Below are 23,736 nucleotides of genomic sequence, written 5' to 3' on the forward strand. Positions count from 1 at the left end.
TGTGACTGAAATTTGAAAAATAGAAACTAATCTAGAAACTGATTGCACCACCTTACAAACTTTCAATAAACTATTTTTCAACTACATCTTTTTAAAAACAGATAACTACAGTTCTAAGTAAATAAATCCTAAAACCCACATCAAATATAACTATTTTATTTGTTTTGCTTTATTAAACTTATTTCACCAAAATGGACAGTAACTTTAAGAATTCTTCTGAAGATAATAACATTAAAAAACTCTGTCAGTAGATGAAGTAATTAATATATTTTTAGGTTTGTAAAATATAATTTTATACCGTACCCATTGCAAGCAGCATCACATCCTTCTTGAAACTCTTCATGTCTCAATGCCTAAAAAAATCAAACACAAATTATTAATCTTAATGCTACATATATGCAACCTATAAACAGTATGCAACCTTTTGATGACACCAACAACAGAATTTGGTTTTAAATTGTGATAGTTGAAGATCTTTTTAGGTATTTGCATGACTATCTTCCTTATGAAAAGAAACTCTCTTGTCAATTAACTCCAATATAAACAGCTTCTTAAGCACAAAGACAATAACAGATATACCTACTTTGTTATTATGTAAAATATGAGGAAGAGTTTAAACAAATAATTATTTAATTCAGAAATAAATGAGCTAGTTTTTATGAGCATTGGTTTGAGAGACATGGAGAAGAACACTAATATACCTAATACTGAGATTTAATTAAATAGCTTTTGCCTACTACTATTTCGTTTCATAGTGCTCCAAAGCTTTCTACTGTCTTAAGTATAGCACTGGTTGCCAGGTCTAAAAGGTCTTCATTATGGTTGATGGTAAAATGCACAAAACCCATTCACTCAAACCAAAAATGCCTTACACATGTCTGTGGCTATGGTTGTTCCGGGTTTTACTTGCTTGAATGCAAAAGGAATTAGGGCTTCTGCATCCAGTTTGTTTTCAGGACTCAGCTCAATTCTGTATCTACCACTATGTTTTTCACCTTCAGGTATGGCTTTGATTAAACCTATTACCAATGTTCCTTCTACCAACTTCCCTTTGTTATATTTTCATTTTCCTATCTTACATTAATCTATTTTCTCCACCACTCTAGGACCTCCAAGCTTTTCTTTCCTGTTAAATTGATCATAATCCATATAAAAAAACTCCCTTAAAAAAAGGCAGTCATATATCAATCAGACCAAGCGTATTAGACTCTTAGAAAAACTGTTTTTACAATGCATTTGTACTAAAATTAAGTCCACCATTACCTTTATTTAAACATGAACATGTTTGCTCCACTCACAATGACTGCATCTTTCCCACAATTGGGAGAGACTTTAATAAACAGTCTACACTCGTTATTTGGTTGTTTTTATTGGACAGTTCGATATATTATCCAACTTCGATATGTACAAATCGTACACAATAAGTTTTAATAAAATACAGCAACAAGAAGAATCTTGTACATTATAATTTTAAAAACATAAAGGTACTTTGGGATTATACCGACCACATCAGTATGAAGAACACAAAAATATAAATTTATAGAAACAAACATGATAAAACGAAAAAACAACTGTTTAATTACAAAATTACAAACTTACAAGCATTTCCAGGTATTGTGATCGGTATTGTCGTCGCTGTTATCTTATCTTTCTCGAGAATCCCGGTTACGGCAGGCCGCGCGGCATCACATGATTTGCACGGTACATAATTGCCTTTCCATTACAATTCAATTTATATTTCTGATCAGCCTCACTAGAATTTGATATTTTACTGATAGGTACTATCTCGAGGGATGTTTTTCTTTCGTCGACATCAGCGCGGAGCAGCACCGAAGGTGCTGCCGAAGCCTGCGCTGATGGCCGGAGGCACTCGCATTTTGGGTGTGGAGTGTGATTAAGAATAAAAACAAGTTTTGAGTGTTATTTCAATAAAGAGTTTAGTTTTAGTTTGGTAATGTTTGTTTTTGTTAATTTTTGTGTTTGGAGAAATGTAGAGGTAAAACACGGAAGTACAACAAAGCGACGCATCAGCTGAACGGGCGGCGAGACTCTGGAATCACGTTATCTACTAGACTGCTCGACTTTCACCTCTGTCTGGGGATGAGGAGGGGTTTGCGATAAGAAAATTCCTGTTTTATATTGACGAAATATTGTTCTACACTAATCTAGTAATCAGTAGAAGCAAAATGTCAAATAACGATTCTTGTCTGGGTGTGGTCGGTATAATCCCAAAGTACCAACATAAATTTAACACTAACATTACAAAACAACAAACCAACTACATATAGCCTAAGACTTACATATAAAAGAAACCTTACAATATTAATAACTTGCCCAGCTAGATATCAATGAGTAACTTTTGTGAAATGGAGGAAAGAATTCTCCGCATGGGTTGGAACCAGGAGCCAAACCCACATTTTGAAGCCACTTAAACAAATCTCGTCACTTGTGACGGGTACGGTCCAATAAGCGGACCCGGTTTTTTATATCGAAGAATATAATCATCGATACCTAATATTCGCATATCGAATCATAGACTATCAATCGATATAAAAGTAATAACAATAATATGTTTAAATTAAAATGTGAATTTAATGATAACAAATAATAAATGAACATAACCAAAATCAGGGAAACTCATAACTTTAACTAAATGAAACAGAACGAAAACGTTTTTACTAAAGTTGTGTCCACCATTACCTTCTTTTTTTGCATCTGAAGACGACCATGTTAGCTCCTCTGACAGTTACATTTGTTACTTTTCCACAAATATCACATAATGGATTCTTAGGTACTAACCCAACATCCTGAAGCCATAAAAAAAAATTATGGTTGCCTGTAAAGTCGGTTTTACGGGCGAAGATTTTACGTGACAACGTCTTTTTCTCGGTAGAATATTTATTGATATGAATATTATTAAATTGCACAATAGGAACAAGGAATTGAATGAAAATAAGAATTGCACAAATTTTAACTATAGAAATATATTTTGTTTACTAAAACATTGTACATAATTTGAAATTAATTAAAATTTGTTATTGTAAATGGTAAAGTTGAATAAAAACATTTACTAAAATTGGAATTTGAAATTCTTGCTAAACACAGTTAAATTCTAACTCCGCGCGTGGTGATTGGTCGGTTTAGTTCGTTTGTTTGGTCGCACTGTTATGACAGGTTAGAGGTTATAATTTGTTATTTTAAATGTTTGACTAGCAATATGCGCTGTTTCTTCTCAATCGACTGAATTACGATTGATTGCAGAGTGATTTAAACTAATAATTTACTTAACACTATCAACATTTGTCAATAGTATGACATAACCTATAAACTCAGTTTCTCAACTTTTGTGTCAATCTAACAATTAATCAATCAATCATAGTTTACGATAATGAAATATCAGTGTACAATTATTTACCTTTATTGTTGTAGTTGTTGTAAATGACGAATCTAAGCACTCCACATTTTCACGAATAAACATAGTTATCTGCTTTATTCCTGTGCGGCGGACCCACAGTTATCTGCTTTATCCCGTGCGGCGGACCCACTGGACGGGCATCGTAACGTTACCGGGCGTTACACTTTTTCATGAGTGACTCCGAGCCGCAACCTAATTTAAGACGTTGTCACGTCAAAACATATTTTATCGTCTTTTAAAGCAATTTCGTGAAGCTTCCTAAGATTGACGGCCATTTTAATACACAATGTTACGTGAAATTTAAAATATTACCTTAATTGTATTATTTGAAAGTGTTTACAGCTGTTCATATAGATTATTTAAGTTGTTAAAAATAATTCATCAGTATCGATTGATTATATCGATGGTTATGATTAAGTAATATCGTTTGCCAATTTCGATATAAAAAAACCGGGTCCGCTTATTGGACCGTACCCCTTGTGACAAATATCTCACATATTTTCCTCATTCATTGCCATTTTCAGTCTCAAAATATTAGTTACTTCTTACTGTTTATTGCTTACATTAAAATTACCGTACTGTAACTAATAAGTTAAATAAATCGTAATATTGAATTATTCCTTCGGATAAAAGCATTGAACTGTTCGATAAAAACAACTGAATAATGAGTGTAGACTGCTTATTAAAGGCTACCCCACAATTATCATAAACTAATGGTTTTTTTTTTGGAACTGCAGTACAAGTGGTCACAACCACAATCATCGATATTTATGATTATCTCAACTTCCAAAACCAATATTTAAACTGAATTATAGGGTAGAGTACGATAAGCGGACCTAGTTTCTTACATAGAAATTATCAAACGATATTTACCTACACATTGATTTAAAATCCACTCAATCGTAATTAATCTGAACAATAAATAAATCATCTGTACCAACTGTATACAGATTTTCACATTCTAAACACAATTTTTATCTATAAGTAATAAATACAAAAATACAGTTAACATTAGAAAACTAAACAAAATAACACTTAAAGATGATTTATTGTCTTTCTCAGTTTACAATACTGCAAAGAAAATCATATTTTCTTCTTTTACAGTAATTTCATTAAACATATGGCCAACATAGACAGATTGCATTTAATCAAAAGGTAAAACATAACTTAGCTATTATATAATCTATGTGTAGACCATTGCTACAAATTTTTGTATGAAAGAAAATAAAAACTTACCTTCATTCCTAATATTGAAAAATAAAACTTTGCTGTGGCTGCACGGTCTGCAATCTTGAAAACAAAATGTAATGCTCTTCCATTTTTAACAACCATTTTCGCTTACTAGCTCAAACCTATTCAGTAAAGAAATTAAAGAAAATAACACCCAAACTGACGAGCCGGCAACAGAGTTTTACCTAAGAACTAATACACTCCGCCTCTATTGCAACATCCTGTACTACCTAGTAATTGTGACTGGTTCACCTTCGGGAAATTCCTTGGTAACACCACATATACACTATACAACTACCTCTGAACAACTTCGCCACCAATCACAATTTCAGAAGACGGCGACGGCAAAAAGAAACAAACCAGGAACGCGAGGTAGTTAATAATCACAAAAGAAATAAGATAAGATGATAAGTTGTTGACTATTACAAGTTATGTAATAACGTGCTATCCGGCATTGATTGGACTGTTACGTGTCAGCTGTCAAGTCAAGTAAAACTCACCAAAGCTCACTTACACTGTCACTGAGTACTTTCAATCAAAAAAAGTCTAATCATCTGTATTGTTTCGTTGAAGCATGAGTTAATTACAAACAGCTGTTGCCACAGCATTGCAGACGATGCTCTAGAATTACTAGAATCTAATTTTGATTTGTGAAGAGGACGCTGAATACAGTAATTATTGTGTTGTAGTTATAAAAGCAAGAAAAGGTTTCAACAAACTGTAAACGTCCGCCGAAATAAGAAAAGAGTTCAAGTTCTAATGGTAAAAAACTAGATATAACGCATAATGTTACCCAAACCTCTTTAGTTTAAGGTTATTTTGATGAGTGAATATTGAAACCCATGTGTGAAATTAAGGTTAATGTTTACAAGTCCCATTTCGTATGATTTGTTTATATTTTTGGAGGTATATGTCTTATATAACTCCAGCCATACAATACTGTTTATTATACTGCAGCCATATAAAGAAAATCTCTACATTGGGGAATTACTCCTTTATGTGGGTATTTTTATTTGTTCTTTCCTCTCTTTTTCGGCTGCAGTATAATAAGAGGCCATCACAACAATAGAAGGGTAGGGTACAATAAGCAGACCCGGTTTTATTTATATCGAAGAATGTAATCATCAATACCTAATATTCACATCTCAAATCCTAGACTATCAATCGATATTAAATTATCTATAGTCCTCAATAAGTTTTAAATTTAAATATGAATTTAATATTTATGTTACAGTGATTAAAAAATTATTGTAATCAAAATTATGAAAACTGAAGACGACCATATTTGCTCCTCTCACAGTTACAGTTGTTTCTTTCCCACAAGTTTCACATAAGGTAAATGTACCAAAAGCTGACAGTACAAGAACCTTGCAACCAAAAGAAAATTCAATTTTTATGTTGAAATTAAGATAGGTTAATATTAATGGATTTAAAAGAACACTTGGTTATTTAGGGTGTTAAATAAAGTCACCTTATGTACATTTTTTCAAATTTTACTATAATAATAATTAAAAACAAATAACATGTCAATGTTCCTAAACCTGACATCTGAATTTTGTATGCATACCAAAAGTTAACAGGTATCTGTACTGAAAGCTGACACTAATGGTTTTATTACTCAAGTTTTAAGCACAACTAAACAAAATTAAAAGATAAAAAAACTATATACAAAAGCTGTTAATAATATTAGTAGTGTCAATTATATTTTAATAAGGACCATAGTAGGAAATAAATAGCCTATGTGGGTATGACTTGTAATTTGACGGAGGCTCTAATTTATCACACAAAGTTTATAATTCTTCATCCTCATCACAATTCTCACACAAGAAGTCACAGTCAGAATCACCGTAAGAGGGATCATCCAGGTTGAATTTGGAAAGATGATTCTTCGAAAAACATTTTAAATGTACACTTTTGTTGCACGAGTCACAATCTATCCATGTGTTTTTAATATTTTGTTTCTTTTCATTATTCCAAGAAGCATTGCATTTCATGCAGATGTAGTCTGTCACTTTGGATTTCTTTGTTGTGGTTTTTCTTTCATTGTCTTCTTTTTTAATTTGCCTTTTCAGCATTCTTTCTTTCTTCATCCTTTTTCTTGTCTTCTTTTTTTTTGTGATATGCAACCCATTGTGACGAGGTGGCAACACTCGGGATCTTTTCCTTTCTTCTTACTTTATTGACCTCTTTACTTGGTTCTGGCCAAAACAATGTTTTTTTGAATGGAGAGGGAATTAATTCCCCAGATGGTAGCAAAACTTGATTTTCTTTTTGTGGCGTACTCAGACTTGGGTTTGAATTGTCTTGGCGAACCACATCATTTTCATTTGTCCCAGTTGAGGTTGATGGTTCAGTATAAAGGAGGATGCCTCCTTCTTTTAAAATAGTGTTAACACTCTCTATGTCTTCAACTACTGTGATGTCTACGTTTTCATTTTCAATGGTAACCTCTTCTAAATTTTTGTTTTCTACTTGTGGCTTGGCGTCAGAGATTTCTAAGTACGCTGTCTCGTGATTGCTCATTTGTGAATCATCGTGGTTTTCATTTATGTCTTGAACAAGTATTTCTTCAGTTGTCTCACCTTTGTGTAACTCAGCTGTGATGTTTGTTGTTGTTGGCAAGTCAATATGAATTTGTTCATTGTTTATTTGCTTCCAAATGTTAAACAATGATAAATCCTTTTCTTGTCCGATCCATTCATCACACATCTTGAATGCCTGTACCTTTTCATACCCTATGTAGTGTTCTAATACTTCCAATCCATTTTTTAGATCTAGCTTCTTTTCTGTTGGAAACAATTCTCTTGTGTGCTGAGTTTCTCTTTGTTGATTTGTTGTAATTTTAGCCTTCTCGATCTTTGAATAATCAACAGCACTAGCATCCCAAGGATGAAGTCCACATTTTCTAAATCCATTCTGTAAAACTTCACCCCTCACTCTGTCATCAATGCATTTTTTCAGCAAAGGACTGAAATGTCTTTTTTTGAGAACAGGGTTACTCATGTTTTCAATTCTCCAGTTTTTAACAGCTTCTTTCCACCCAGATTTCAAGGTTCTGAAAACGGCTACGTCCATTGGCTGCAACAAGTGAGTAGCATTGGGAAGCAGAGATACAAGAATAATGTTATTGTCGGCACAGAGTTGACTAGTGTGGAGTGTGAGATGAGAAGTGTGCCCATCAATGAAGAGTATGACAGGTCTTGATATGTTGTTATTGTCAAGCCAAGGATGGAAGATATTGGTTATGTACTCATAAAAGATTTCTCCTGTCATCCATCCTGACTCTGATTTACCTAGTGCCCAATCAGGAGATGTGCTGTCTGCGATGTCTGCAGGAATTCTTGCATAACTGTGAACCACCATTGTTGGACCAACAACACCAGAAGCACTGCCCATGACAAGAGCCGTTATGCACTCTTTCTCATCACTGTTGACACGTTGATACACACACTCTTTTGTCCCTTTTCTACAAGCACTTTATTGCCAGCAGGATTTAAAAAAAAGCAGGCTCATCTGCATTGAAAATACATTCAGGATGTTCTAGTACACTTTCCATGTTATTGTTTTTTAGGTAGTCATACACTTCGGCAAACCATGCTTTAATATTTGCATCTGTAACATCAGCTCTACTCTTAGTGAGATTTTGAGCCATTCTTTCGGCAAGTTGTGGATTCTGTGACAAAAATCCATTGTACCATTTACGGCCAGGTCTTCCATTAGTAAATGGATTTTCTCTCTTCAGTTCAACTAAAATGCGTTGAACACTGTCAATCAATTGCTCCTTTGTGATCGGGAACCCCGATTTTGCCATACTAAAAATCCAATCTACAAGTAAATATTCTTCTTCCTTATGTAAAATAGAACTTCTGCCCATCCGGCAGGATAAAGGTGATTGCCCTTTCAGTTTACTTATCAGTGTAGGTCGTGGAACGTTATTGATTTTTGCTGCTTGTGATTTTGAAAGACCTCTTTGAACATCTTCAACAGCCTTCCACATTTGCTCCTCTGAATATTGCAAAATCTTCTTTGGTGCCATTTCAACCTGAAACAGAACAAATAAATGGAGACCTAACTTTATGGTATATCAATTTCAAACTTTAAATACCACTTGAAAGTCAAATTTTGAATTTAAGTTTAGTAGTGCTCAATAATAAAATATTGAATTAGAGCAAAGAATTTGACAATTTTTATTGCAGGCAGAAACATACCCTGATAAAACTTATTTCTGTAAAAAAAATCTTTAAAAAATATCAAATTTTAAATATCAAAACTAAGAAAGTCTGCTATAGCTTAAGTTTTAATACTAATATTCAATTAAGTTATTAGGAACTGTTTAGTAAAAAAACATTTTGTTTTTCCTAAACCTGACACCAGATTTGCCTAAAGCTGACATAGGTACATATGGATGTCAGCCTTTGGTCCCAACCATTTGAGAGTTATTTAGAGCCACAACCAATGGACAGTTTGTATTAAATCAGACCTTATGTCAATGAAAATGTGAAGTAAAAAAAACTTACATGTTCCTAAAGATAACACCCCCCCCGTCAGCTTTAGAAACATCACATATATTGTGTACCGATGCCTGACACCTCTTAAAATAAAAAATGTAGGACTATAAACTTACAAATATTGTTAATAAAGTAATCATTAGTATATGTTTTACTCCCACTTTAGTTAAAACACTAAGTGCATACAAATTATTACAATAAAAATGAGAAATTCACACTTACCTCATTAGCAAAAACTGTAGCAGAAATCCTTCAAAGACACTCCTACCTGTAGAGCTCTTCTGAGTTTCCCTCCATTCCAACAAGAAACAATGAACAGCTGATTGACGGTAATAAAAAAAAACACGAATAACCAAGGTTTTTTTTCATGTCATAGTCACAGAATATGCTGCACAGTAGGCCTTATTATTTAAAAGAGAAATTAAATTTGTCAGCTTTTGGTACATTTACCTTAATGGGTTGATTATTCGGTACGAGTCCAACATATTGAAGCCATTAAAAACACGTTTTATCATCTTTCAAAGCAATGTCGTGTAGTTTTCTAAAATTGACTGCCATTTTTAATAATAAATGTTACTAAATGTAAAATTGAAATTACTGTACGTGTATTATTTGAAAGTGTTTACAGCTGTTGATATAGATTTTTAAACTTAATTGTTCAAAATAATTAATCAGTATCGATTGATTATATCGATGGTTGTGATTAAGTAATATCGTTTGCTAATTTCGATATAAACAACCGGGTCCGCTTATCGTACCCTACCCCAATAGAATCATAGTATATCCTTAAAAACAGTAAAAAGTAACTAAATGTTAAACTGTTTTGTTTGTTAAATTTTATAGATACACATAACATAGATAGTCTTTATATAATGGAATTCATGTTAAGATTTAGATAATCATAAATATGATTCTATTGTGGTGGTGGCCTCTTATTATACTGCAGCCGAAAAAGAGAGGAGAGACCAAATAAAAATACCCACATGAAGGAGTAATTCCCCAATGTAGAGATTTTCTTTATATGGCTGCAGTATAATAAACGGTCACCAACACAATCGGATTATGATTATCGAATGATTTGAATCATCGATATTCATGACCATCCAAAAGACTGGAAGCAAAATGTCAGATCAAATAACGTAATAGATATTTCAAAGAACAATATGGTTTTGCTAGTTTTCAATTTTAGAAATTAATTTATAAATATTAATATAGTTGACAAATTATATTTCAAAACAACATTTACTTACTTTATGTATTTTCAAGGATAAACATGACTGCTTGTGAAACAAAGAAGACACGTATGTCACTGTTCTGGCTGCCATTAGTTAATAACAAAATACATCATTTTAATTTTCAATTTATTTCTGAACATGGTTTTACTTTGAACTAATTTTGAGTGATAATGTCAAACTGAATTAAGTTTTATGCTTTTAAAATCGTATAATAGTGAAGCTATAATTGTATATGTAAAATGAATGTATTTGTTTCAGATTACATAAAAAACATAACTTTATTTAAACAACGTTTGAGCAGCGTAGTAATTACAATAGCCTAACTTTAGCCATACAATATGTACTATCATATCTAAGCTTTAAATTATTAATAAACAATTTTTCATACTTGTATTACACAAAAAAACTAAACCAAATAGAGACAAGGAAGAGTGGTAAGTTACAAAGAAAAATGTTTCTTTCTCTAGTTATAAAAAGATCAATGTGTAACATGATAAACTTTTTACAGGACGATTGCTGTTAATTCTCGTCCCTCTGATGATTTAGAGTCTTCAAACAATGTTTACAAAGCTTTTATCCAAGCCCATTTTTCGTTTGTCTGTTGTGATTTTGGTGAATGAAAATATTTTACGAGCTACTCCTGTACTGGCTAAAGATGTAAAACCAAGAAATTTCGCAAGATGGTCTGCAAGAAAACCCTCAAAGGTTTTTACAACAGATGAAATTTCATCGGCTGGCGTTGACACTGATGAATTTTTTAAATCAGAATTTGGTAATACTGACAACCAAGATAAAGATTCTTCCCAGCAGCACAAAGGTGGGCTAGATAAAGGAGCTGACAAAAATCCCAAGAAGGGTTTTGAAAAAGTGAAAGAAAAACAACTCTATCCACCTTGGAAGACCGTGCACTCTGCAGAAGGTACCGACTATGTGGTGCTAGAAGAACATGATTTCACTTTCAGGTAAAAATACATATTTCATTGTTTTTACTAAAGTGTCGGATTTTTAAACACTTCCACCTCATATGTGGTAACCAAAAAATTGTGTTAATCTTTCTGCCAGTCTTTCAATTACGAATAATAATCAAACTATTTTTGTGTAGCTAAATAATAAAACCCAAGTTAAATCCCATAACTAAAAAGGGGACTTTAGGTGCTTGTAGCTGCACTAAATTCAGGATTATTTTTAAAATGTTCCAAGATTAAAAGTATTGTCAAGCTTGAAAAATTTAAATTTACCTGCAATATTGGAAAGCATGTAAATTTTTTAAGTTAAAGTATTTGGTTTAATTTGTCGAGTGTGCTTATTGGTCTGTGGACAGCTTAGCGTAGTATGTTGTGGGAGTAATGCAATGCTTTGTTAGAAATTGTAAGTGACAGCATGTGGAACTGGGAAATATTTAGGGCACAACTCATGACACCTCACAAGGACTTTTAAAACCCTTTGTCTAAATGTAAACTTCAAAATGTTTTGTCTTTAGACATTAGGGTGGGCTGAAAAAAAAAATTATTTTTTTTTTCAAGTGCTATACCGCGGAAAACTTGCATATATACTTCATAAATAAAATGCAACTGGGAAAAACATTATTTTTTCAATATCACGGTAGCGCAATGCAATTAAAATAGTTCGTTTTTTGAAAAAAAACTTGGATTTCTATAATTTTTTCTCCGGTGTAAAAACTTTAAATAATCGCTATAGTGAAAAAAACTGTATAATTTGACTTAGAAAACAGAAATACACAATGAACCAGTTAAAAAAACAATGTTTACGGTAGCGCAAACAGCTTTAAATAACGGATAATTACGCTAAAAGGCGCAGTTTACAACACTGCCGTCCCGCGCGGAATGATTCGTTTTGTATGTGACTGTACCGTGTCCCCCACCACTCGTACCCAACCCACAATTCCTTGCGTTGTGTACGCTTGCTTCGCCATTTTGTGAGCTCGCGTCAGTGACTCGGCAGCTTTTGTCAGTGTCAACTGTCAAAGCTTCTTTTGTGTTACTTAGTTGAGTGTGTGTTGAGTGTCATGGCTTTGTCCAAGAAAATTACGCGTAGTGAGTTTTATTGTCCGATATTCGGTTACCCAAAGGAACTACCTGTAAGTAAACTGCCTTCCTATGAAGACGTTTTAAAGTGCTTCTTTCTTGAACATTACAATTTAGCTGTGGAAACCAACAACAAATTGTTGAACAACAACAGTTTTTCACAAATTTCTAATATTGTTGCACCGAAAGTTAAGCAATTATTTGATAAATCCTCAATACCAACAGTCTCCCTTTACAGAATTGTTCAAATGATCAATGCCTACAATAACAGTTACAGAGGTCTTATGAAGTCCTACAAACGAGATAAGGAAAAAGACTCGTTCAAAAAAAAAGTTGAAGAAATCAAGCAAAAGTCTTTGCGACTGTTTGATATCTCCGCATGCAAATGCACAATAACATTAGATTGCAATTGCCGAAAGGCCGTTGACTTGTGTGAGTGTCCGGTATCGATTGTTTGTACATGTGAGAAGTCAAAAAAAGTACCAGTCATTGAACTTAAGTTTTTGTACCTTCAAAGAAAACATAGTTTAGGCAAAATTGGTAACGTAGATGTGAAGGAGTCAAAAAAAATTATTCAAAGACAAAAAAGAAAAAACACTGAGTACAGCAGATGTCAGTCGAACGTTGACTCATTGTCACAGCCATCGTGCTCAAAAACTATGGATTAGACATTTACAGAAGGTTAAATCGACATACTTAATACAGTATAAAGTATTCCATTATTGTATATAATATGTCCACATACCAACAGTACTTGACTTATAAAATTAACACATACAAAACACCACATACACTATTCATCATGCTCACATTTAGTTTAAAATTGTATATAGATATATAAATAAAAATAGACAATCAAGCAATATGTACAGATAACAGTAACTCGGTGCAATAAAAATATTAAAACTTTAAGAAACTAATGTTACAGATCAAATAATCATTAATGGAATAGAAAGCATGAGCTTTCAGCCATATCTCTAGTCTAGTTTTAAATCTCATAAGAGACGTAAAAACTGTTGTTTTCTCCAACCGAATAGAGGTTATTACAAGCAAATATTTTTTCAAGTTCTATGCAAATGAATTTCTTGTCTAACTGTAAAGATGTCTTAAGTTTTCTTTTACTTGAATGAGGCAACAATAGATAAATACACTGGAAATGGTAAAAATATTTACGTCTTTAAAAATGTAGAAACATTCATGGTCTGAAACATTTTTTATAACTCTTAATGCTTTTTCCTGCAGATGAAAACACTTTATGAGTTCGTACTATTTCTTCAAAGCGTTATTCCATAACTCAAATGAGAAAGAAAATATACATAATGGTGTTGCATTCTAAACTTTACAAATCATGTCATGTTTTTGGCAGAGTATTGTTGCTTTAAAAATACAGACAATTGAAAGTCATTATGAACAATATAAATTTAGAAATTAAAATTAAAAATATTAGACAATCTTAAGTAAGTCCATTTAATTAACTACAAATATCAAGCTTAAGTTTAAAATACATAGAATTGATCTAAAGTAGTATATTATATTTCATTATTTATAATTTTTCTTTCACTAAATATGATCTTACTTTATAAAAAAAACACTATATCCTTGTTTTAATAAGCTTTTTGTTCCCTGATTCCTATATTCATTGGTATAATATTTTCACTATAACAAAATACTTATGCCATGATAGCAAGATGATGACCCATGTCGGGAACCGGAACATGCGAAGAAAACATGACCTAATGATGCTGGAAGGCAAACGACTCAATAACGATGCTTTAAAAGCGGGATTGGTGCCAAAGAAAATATTTTTCACACAGAAAAACTACCTTCAAGAACTAAATTTGCCATCTGGTTTAAACATACCACTGTTTAAGCTGCCTTATAAAACTGTCAAATTGTGGTCAAAACTTGACATGCCTCCAGGAATAATAGGTAAGTAATTGAAAGTTATTTGTATTTTAGTTAATCTTATTTAAGAAACTTTTTCAGCTACCCAAACCTCACTCTCTCTTTTTGGTGCTAAATAATTTCAACCATCTGTCAAGGTTCAGATAGTAACAACTGTGAATATTGAGTTAAGCTCCATTTCACTTTCCACCTAGTCCAGCATCTGTAATCTGACCCTGGTACACATTGACTCCTGGAATCTAGAGTCTATGTCTGTCTGAAGAGATCCATAAAAAGTTGGTGAAAAAGACTCGCAAAACGAACTCTTTGCATTGTTTTGACATCGGACACATATAGGCTACAAAGGATCTCTGTCTGGTTACCCACCAGCTATCTGGTGTATTCTAGAGGATTCTCATTATCTTACCAGGTGCACAATTGAGTGCACTACAATGTTTTACACATGATCGCACAGCAGAGCAACAAAGTGTACATCACTGACACTTAATATGCACATCTAGTGATGAAACGATGCAGAGTTCGTTTTAAAGTCTTCATCGCCGAATTAATCAAGACTAACTGTAATAAAGCTAATATCAGATGAAAGATGTGTCTTTTATATGACTTGTTATTTCTGTTCAAGTAAGTTCTTAATTTTTTTGGCTTGTTTTGATTAGTGTATATTCAAATCTGAGAGATTTTTTGACATGTATTGTCAAACCATACTATTTAGTCAGATTTTATTGGTAGGGAGCTTATGGTGAAAGCTAGGGTTTTAAGAGATTTGTGTTGGGGCCCTGTCTCTAAGATTTTGGTCTTTGATATCAATGGTAATTTTACTATCAAAGTGAGACTTGTTCTTGATAATTAAGAACTTGATTTAAATCTTTGAACATTTTCCTTGGTTTGGTTTCACTGGATCATTTTCTTCGATCAAGAACTTGAATATGTAGTTGACAGTTTTATAAACCGGGACAAAGCAATTGTTTAGGGTTATAGACACAAGTTAATTTCTTATAACATTAGCAAAACAAAGTGAATGAACTTAAAATACATAATACGAATTTCTTCTAAATTGATTGTACATTTCCTGATTCAATTTTTAATAAATAAATAAATTCAGTAAAAGCTTAAGGTACTTTGGGATTATACCGACCACACCAGTATGAAGAACACAAAAATAGAAATTTATAGAAACAAACATGATAGAACGAAAAAACAACTCTTCAATTACAAAATTACAAACTTACAAGCATTTCCAGGTATTGTGATCGGTATTGTTGTCGCTGTTATCTTATCTTTCTCGAGAATCCTGATTACGGCAGGCCGCGCGGCATCACGTGATTTGCACGGTACATCATTGCCTTTCCATTACAATTCAATTTATATTTCTGATTAGCCCCTCTAGAATTTGATATTTTACTGATAGGTACTATCTCGAGGGATGTTTTTCTTTCGTCGACATCAGCGCGGGGCAGCACCGAAGGTGCTGTCGAAGCCCGCGCTGATGGCCGGAGGCACTCGCATTTTGGGTGGCGGAATGTGATCAAGAATAAAAACAAGTTTTGAGTGTTTTTTTAATAAAAAGTTTAGTTTGGTAAATGTTTGTTTTTGTTGAATTTTTGTGTTTGGAGAAATGTAGAGGTAAAACACGGAAGTACAACAAAGCGATGCACCAGCTGAACGGGCGGCGAGACTCTGCAATCACGTTATCTACTAGACGCTCGACTTTGACCTCTGTCTGAGGATGGGGAGGTGTTTGCGATAAGACAATTCCTGTTTTATATTGACGAAATATTGTTCTACGCTAATCTAGTAATCAGTAGAAACGAAATGTGAAATAACGATTCATGTCTGGGTGTGGTCGGTATAATCCCAAAGTACCAAGCTTAATATTCAAAGTTGGCTCAATTTAAACACTCAGGTTTTAACAATGTAAAATGTATTTATGCTGTTCAGAAACATTAAAACCAATCAAATAATAATGAACAACTCTCGTAATATTTATTTGTGTTTGAATCCATGGATGGTAGCAAATTTCATTGTTTTGTTCTTGTAACCATTTAAGTAAAACTTATTCCAGTAAATCATTTCCCTCTGTTATTTGTTGGATTAGGTTTCTATGGAATCCCGAAGGAGGAGGACATCAACACTTCGGACACAATTCCTGTGAAAGTGTTGTGCGACAATGTGCGAGACCCCGGCAACATGGGATCCATCATCCGAGTGGCTGCTAGTGTGGGCTGTACTCAAGTCATCCTCATGAAAGGTCAGCTTCAGAGACTTGTGATGGTAGTTTTGTTTCATATCCAATAGAGATTTGCAAACAGTTCAGTAAAATGAAGAGTGAAATAGTTAACATTCTTGAAGAAGTCAAAGGTTTGGTTCTCATGAGAATCAGCTCTGGTGGTTAAAACAGAAAGAAAAATGAAAAGATTGGTGCATTTAGACTTCCAGGCATAAAGTTTTTTTTGTCTCAAGGAAAAGAGACTGTCGCCTCCGCACGTAATCCTAAAAAGACCTTTGCATCCCCCTAACTTATGTATATGCCCTCAGAATCTGAGGCTTTTACAGAAGCCAATCAAATTTGAGGGCTCCTATTCTCTAATATCCTTGGGGCTGAGAAGATACTCTTCTAGGAATTTGTTTCTACTTTTAAATATGGCAGGATAGTTTAGCCATAGTCGTTCCGCTGATTCTTCTGCTTCTCTGTAGAATCTGCTTTCATCAGTCTGATTAAGTCCCATCTTCATCAGATGTTTCCTAAGGGGGCCATGTTCTGTATATTCTGTATCTAATATCAATCTTTATCCTTCTTACTTTGTTCTAGGAGAGATTCCCACCCTTTAGCATAAGGAGAGATATACATATTAGATCGTCTTATTCCTGAGGCCCTACTCCAGTTTAAGGATCTAGACCTCTTTTTCCCAGTCTTTTACAAGAGCTTTGCTGTAGGAGTAAGCTACTCCGCAGCTTAGAACAGACCCTTTCATAAGGGATTCTGTACCTATTTTGGCAAGTACCTATTATCAGCTTTTTATTTTCAATTAATGCTCTTGTGGCCTGGCACCCACCCAAGTGTAACTCTGTTCTTATTTGCCAGTTCCATTAGAACAATCTTACATTCTCATACTAAGTTAAACAAGTAGGCATCAAGTGCCTTAAGTGTAGCATGGCTATCAGAGAGGATTAAGTATTCTGCTCCTTTTGGCCTCATTTGTATGAGTCTTCTGGCTCATGATTCTATTGGCATGGCATATTTTTGCCAGAGGCACTGCTAAGTTTACTCCTGGTCTGTATATACCAAATCCTGCCCTAGAGTTAAGGCGTGATCCATCTTTGTAAAACTTCTGGACTCCTTTAGTAGGGTAGGCTTCATTATTTCTCCATTTTTCCCGATCTTTAATTGAGACTAGTTATGGTTTTTCAAAGGAGTATTTCTTAACCATTCTTTCTGAAACATAGGTTATCATTTCAGCCTCAGGAAATTCCTGAGTTATTTTCATGTGCCCTACTGAGTAGGTAGGATTAATCACTTCTTTGACTCAGAAGCTTCATTGCACTTAATGTGGCTTTCTTCTTCCTCCTGTAACCAGAACCGCTTCAAGTGCCAGAGTTGGACAGGAGCTCATTGTCCCTGTGATGCTTACACAAGCTAACCTTTGAAGAATCTGTAGTCTCTTGGCAGCTATGTTTTGTTCTACTTTCGGCCACCACACTAAAGCAGTATATGTGACCATTGGTTTTATTATGACTTTGTCAGTCCAATAAATCATTTTGGGTTTCAGTCTCAATCTTTTACAAGCCCTGAAGGCCTTTGTCACTTTGGATAATATGTTTCTGATATGTGGGTTCAAAGTTAGCCTTTTATTTAGAACTACTCCTAGATACTTGACTGCATCAGAATGTTTTATACTGAAACCTTCCATAACAGGTTATACAAGCTGGAACTTTCTTTTCATGGTAAAGGTTATTATACTTGTTTTTGATGGATTAATCCGTGACCTTGCCCATGAAGCCATGAAAGTTGCTTATAAAGTTTAGGGCTTCTTGAGTGAGGTACTCCAGAGTGTCTTTATTTTTCTCTTGACCATGAGCACCATGACGTCAGCATAGCATTGTAGACTTATTCCCCTTTCTTCTGCTTTTATTAAAAGGTCGTCAACCACCATTGCTCAAAAAGGGGAGAGAGAATTCCTCCCTGCGGGCAACCTTACCGGGCCGTGATTGTGGCTGATTCATCCCCGAACTTTGCTGTTACTTGTCGACTTTTTAGGAGAACTACTATCCACTTGATAGCATCTGGAGGAACTTCAAACCGTTCCAGAGCTGCTTCCATGGATTGATGTGCTACTCGGTCGAAAGCTCCTTCATATCCATCAAGATGCTGACTAGGCCTTCCTTTTCTTTGACGGTGTCCCTGATTCGACTATGCCGTGGAAGTTGACACCCAGTTTAGGGATTCCTGGGGCTAGCCTTCCGACCTGTGCTCCCTGTACCCTTTGGTGGTCGTCTTCCAGTATGGCCTCTTCAGAAGTGTCGACTCAGAACTGAGTCAATCTAGGACTTCTGCTTGGAAGTCTGCCTGTTTCATTTGCCTGTTCTATTTGTTTGGGATAGCAAGGATCTGGTACATCCATTACTAGTTCCTCTGTTTTTTGTGCACTTTCATCCAATTTTTGAGAATTACTGGAGTTCTCTGGTTTGGTTTGGTTTTTGGTTGTTTTATTCATAATCAGTGTGTTCCCACGAGTAGCGGAGATCTGAAGGTCACCCCAAGCAATGCGTGCTTTCCTTGGAGAAGGCTGTTTAAACTGGAGGTCTTCAGGTATCCAGAGTTTACATATTAGAGATCAAATTCTCCCTTGACCACACAGCCTTGGCATATGCTGTTTCACCGTGGCTTGGAAAGACAGAGAAAATAAATCAGTTATAGAAAAGTATATTAGAAGTCATATTTTCGGGAGAAAATTTTCCGATCCCTGAGGCTAAACTGAAACAAAATGAGAGCGTGATAGATGATAGAAAAGAAGCCCATTAGTTGAGCTCAGCCTGATCGGAGTTTGTTAGAAGACAAGAAGTGGATCAAGTAGTTCCTGGGTGCGCGTGCAACGACGTCCAGAACCACATGAAGAGAGAAGGTGGCTGCGATGTACTTTGGGGACGCACTGACTTATCTCATGTGTAGGGGTATAAAAACCCCGCCACTGCACCCAGCCATAAAGTTACAACCCTGGTTCTCCCCTGAAGTAGTAATATTTTTTAAATAATATTAAGATGTTTAGTTCAAGGATTTCTACACCAACTACAAGCCTATTCTTTAGTTCACTTTTTATTTAATGTTTCACATTAAATAAAAACCTTTTGAATAAAGAAATATTCTGTATCCAAACATCTTGCAGCTTTTGTTTATGTAGATGAACACGAGTTTACGTGTAAAATTGTTATTTAACACATATAAGCTGTGTAATTATATAGTAAACATTTTAAAAATGTTTTGCAAAAATATATGTAACTATTTTGAACAAACAAATAATTCAATAATAATTCAGTTTTATTTCTGTGAGACTTTTTGTTTTCAATGAAAACATTATCTGACCTACATCACTGAGATAAAAATAGTTAACATTTTTGGATCTACAATGAAAAAATATAGTTGTTTCAGAAACCCCAAAATTTCCGCTAGGCGCTACTACGTCATACCCGCTTGAGGCTTTTGTTTATCCACTGACGTGGCCTGGCGCGTCGTCAGTCTGTCTACAACAACAATAATTTTTTTAGCATTTGAAATTTTTTTGGCAATTAAAATTATTTGTAAATATGTATATAGTAAATGCCTTTAAAAACATTGAAATTACTTGTTTTATTTATTCAAAAGTTAGTTTTCAAGTAACACAAGACATGCGGGAGTTTTAATTTTTCTTCAAAAAAGAAAACTTTTGGAATTAAAAAAAAAAATAATTAGATTTTATAGGAATACAGTTTTGCATATCAATTTAAAGAGGAAAGATAGAACTTTCAATAAAATATAATATCATATACATAATATTTAACAGTTTTCTAAAAAAAAAATCTGAAAACCAATGAATTTATGCAGACCAGGCTATAAAAACAGCAAATTGCAAGCCAGACTCCAATGTGTTAATATTAATAAAATTGTATATAAATATATTTAGTTCATCAATGTGGACCAAGTTTATGAAGTTTACAGAAAATCTGTAGGCTTTAGTTTATAACAAAGGAAGCAATTACAATGGGGTTTGAGTTATTAATATTTTGCTGTAACATTTTTTTAAAACCTTTTCTGTACCAAACGTAATATTTGTTGACTATTTGAGTTTTATGGTGATCTAAACTTAATTTATTTTACATGCACAACAATTGTTACATTTTTAATGACATGTTCTGACAGCTAAGTCGTCGTATAACTTGTAACCTATCAGTTTTAAAACATTATAATTACAAAAACTATAACTCATATATCGAATTAAGCTACTTTGATGATTTAAAGTTATTTAAAAATGTCCCCAACATATGGGTTTGAAACTGTACAATAATATACCTAATTACTATAAAGAAATTTCTAATGAGCAATTTAAATTAAAAGTAAAAGTATAATCAATATAAAAATCTTACTACTCTTTCAGGAATATTTTGAAGATCTATTTATTTAGTAACCGTACAATAAACGTAATTTATTTCACTTGCTTCAATGATTCAATTGTCCACTGAACTATGTATTTTGCTTTATATGTAAAATAATATTTGGTTTTGTTTGATAAATGAATGAAAATTTTGTTATATATTCTGTTGACTTGATTTTTACTATTATTATTGTTAAAGTTGATTAAGAAAATGCTTTTTATGTAATAAGTGTTATATAATAGTATATAAATGTGATGACATTTGCATCAGTTCTGTATTACATTGTTATTATTGAAAAAACTTTACGTTCAATAAATAAAAAAAAATATCGGGCAGTGATAACTCCTATGTTTTTTGTCTTAAAAGAGTATTAAATTTAGTAAAACAATTCTTGTAATTATATGTTTGTGCAATTAAATTTTTAAAAGTAATATTTTATTAATTTCATAGTTCTTTATAATTTTGGTCTAACAGTTCTAATGATTAAACTTGGAACTTGCTGTATTTGTTAAAAGTTGGTAGTTCTAATTGATTTTCGAGATATTATCAATGGAAATATATGCTAATTGACAGTTAAGAAACACAAATTGGGTATTATTAAGCTGAACTTTCTTACTGAATTATTATATTATTGTTTTCAGGTTGCACAGACCCATGGGACTCTAAGGTTCTGAGGTCGGCTGCTGGCGGTCACTTCCATATCCCGATCCTGATGGACATGACGTGGAAGGAGAAAGAAGAATTTCTTCATCCCTCCGACCTTGTCTTTCTAGCAGACAGTAACACAGAACAGAAACATCCCGCGGGTGGCAAACTGCCTCATCACATGTATTACGATGTGGACTATGCCAGTAACTCTTCAATAGTGGTGGTCATTGGAGGAGAGACGGAGGGTCTGAGCTACGATGCGTTCTCCCTGGCAGCCCATCACAAAGGGTCCAGGGTGTCCATCCCCATGTCAAACTGTGTGGAAAGTCTCAACAGTGGGTGTGCTCTCAGTGTTATCTTGTTTGAGATCAAGAAACAGTTTTTGACGGGAATGACAAACAGAATAACCGGGCAGATGATAGAATCTGAGGAAGAGATGGGAGATCCAGAAGAATCTAGAAGTTCGAGGTCGATTGGTTGATTACGTACTTGTGTGGGCTTTAGATTTGAAACTAATTTTCAAAACTATTGTTTCACAGTTAGTTTTGTAAGTTGCATATAATAAATATTTCTACAGAAAACATTTCATTTAGTAGCCTTGATTTATTTCCCTGGATAATTAATTTTTCTTAATCACTAAGTATCTTATCCTTTCTTTGTATCTTTCTTCTTAATCTAATTAATTACTTATCACCCACAAAACTGTTCATTAACCCTTCACGAGCAGATGAGGATATATCCGCTAATGACTGTTGTTTTTAGCAGACAGTTTACGAATATATCCAGTTAAGATCTTCACGAACGGTTTGTGGATATGTCCACAAAATCAGAACAAACTCATATCAATCTACCTTTTATGTAGATCTATTTTAAATCCAATTTTATTAGAGATAACTGAAACAATATAAATACAAATTCTCTAAACACGAAATTAAGGATTATTTTGATGGGAAATGTGTCTTATGTGTTGGCAACACTGCAAAAGAATTTATATATCATGAAACTATTTAGTGAGAATTTGATGTCACACACCAAGATTTAAATCACAATTTGTCAGTAAAATGTGTTTCTTTACAAAGTTTTTTAGTCCTGAGCATAGAAATCTGTGTATATACTGATTTTCAGCCATCCAGGAAGGTTTTTGATATAAATCAATTGAATTAAACGAATCAACATCTTAAAACAAAATAATTTTATGGTTTTAAACGTAGATAAAAAATAAATCATTTGAACCATCATGTCAGTGAGAATCTATAACAAATCATCTGTACTATCAAACTACCAATGAACTGTGCTGTTTCACAAAGATCGATCTTAGACCCTGTATTGTTTATTTTATTTACAAATGCTCTGCCAAATATTCTAATTCCTACAGCAGAACAAGAGTTATTAGGACCAATAGAGCCACAATAAAAGCACATTTCGCTTTATTCTAAAGCCATTTGAGGTAAGGGATTGTTTGGGATCGATCAACAAAAGAAAATCTTCAGCAGGTGCTCGTTCTTCAGAAGAGGGCTGTGAGGATTATAGCTGGCCTGGATTATAGGAAGAACTGTAGGGAAGTGTTCAGAGAGTGGAAGATATTAACAGCTGTAAGCATTTTACATTATGGAATGCATCATAATAGCTAAATATCGCAATGCAACAACACCGATATATTAATCTAGACAACACGAGGCATGCTAGGGACTTCATTTTACCAATACATAGATTGGCTCTCTCTGAAACCAAGCCTACATATGCAGATTACATAACATTCTTCCAAACAAACTGAAGACTATGGAATGCAGGAAGCTGAAATCATGGTTTGAGGAAAGACCCTTCTACTCATTACAAGAATTCCTGACCTAGAGACTTAAATCACAAGATACATATATCAATGTAAAATATTGGTACACAGCAACTTAGCTATTCAGCCACTATGGACTTGGACTTGATTATACTGTTTTGGTTTTATATTTAATTGTAATTGTATCTGACACTGTACTGATCTTGAGGATCATATAATAAAATATAATTAATTACTCACCCTCACTTGTACTTTTTTACTCTAAAGAGGTGTAATTTATGTACAGTTTTCTCATATAATGATTAAAAATGTAAATTTATAAGACAAATGCATTGAT

General features: G+C 33.7%; 2 protein-coding genes across 6 annotated transcripts in view; one reads left to right on the forward strand and one right to left on the reverse strand.

Moving 5' to 3' along the window:
- Window positions 1-10,551, reverse strand: part of LOC124367577 (glyoxalase domain-containing protein 4) — a 30,175-nt gene extending 19,624 nt beyond the window's left edge. For 2 of the 4 annotated variants that reach the window (XM_046824516.1, XM_046824518.1), the window contains exons 1-2: window positions 4,652-5,110; window positions 304-353 (exon numbers count right to left, since the gene is read on the reverse strand). In XM_046824516.1, the coding sequence (XP_046680472.1) occupies window positions 304-353; window positions 4,652-4,747 (146 nt within the window). In that variant the 5' untranslated portion in view covers window positions 4,748-5,110. Of the gene's footprint in view, window positions 1-303; window positions 354-4,651; window positions 5,111-10,403 lie in introns of those variants that run through there. The other 2 variants (XM_046824517.1, XM_046824520.1) reach the window with 2 other exon arrangements.
- Window positions 5,257-22,193, forward strand: LOC124367575 (rRNA methyltransferase 3, mitochondrial). 2 transcript variants are annotated; one of them, XM_046824514.1, is made up of 5 exons: window positions 5,257-5,407; window positions 10,897-11,350; window positions 14,118-14,362; window positions 16,434-16,586; window positions 21,604-22,193. In XM_046824514.1, exons 2-5 carry the CDS (start codon window positions 10,947-10,949, stop codon window positions 22,089-22,091), a joined length of 1,290 nt encoding a protein of 429 aa, XP_046680470.1. In that variant the 5' UTR covers window positions 5,257-5,407; window positions 10,897-10,946; the 3' UTR covers window positions 22,092-22,193. The 2 variants fall into 2 exon arrangements, with proteins under 2 accessions (XP_046680470.1, XP_046680471.1); XM_046824515.1 differs by lacking the exons at window positions 5,257-5,407; window positions 10,897-11,350 and adding an exon at window positions 12,209-12,486.
- The last annotated feature ends 1,543 nt before the right edge of the window (window positions 22,194-23,736 follow it).

The sequence above is a fragment of the Homalodisca vitripennis genome, chromosome 8 (genome assembly GCF_021130785.1).
Source record: "Homalodisca vitripennis isolate AUS2020 chromosome 8, UT_GWSS_2.1, whole genome shotgun sequence".
In the NCBI taxonomy this organism is placed as follows: Eukaryota; Metazoa; Arthropoda; class Insecta; order Hemiptera; family Cicadellidae; genus Homalodisca; species Homalodisca vitripennis.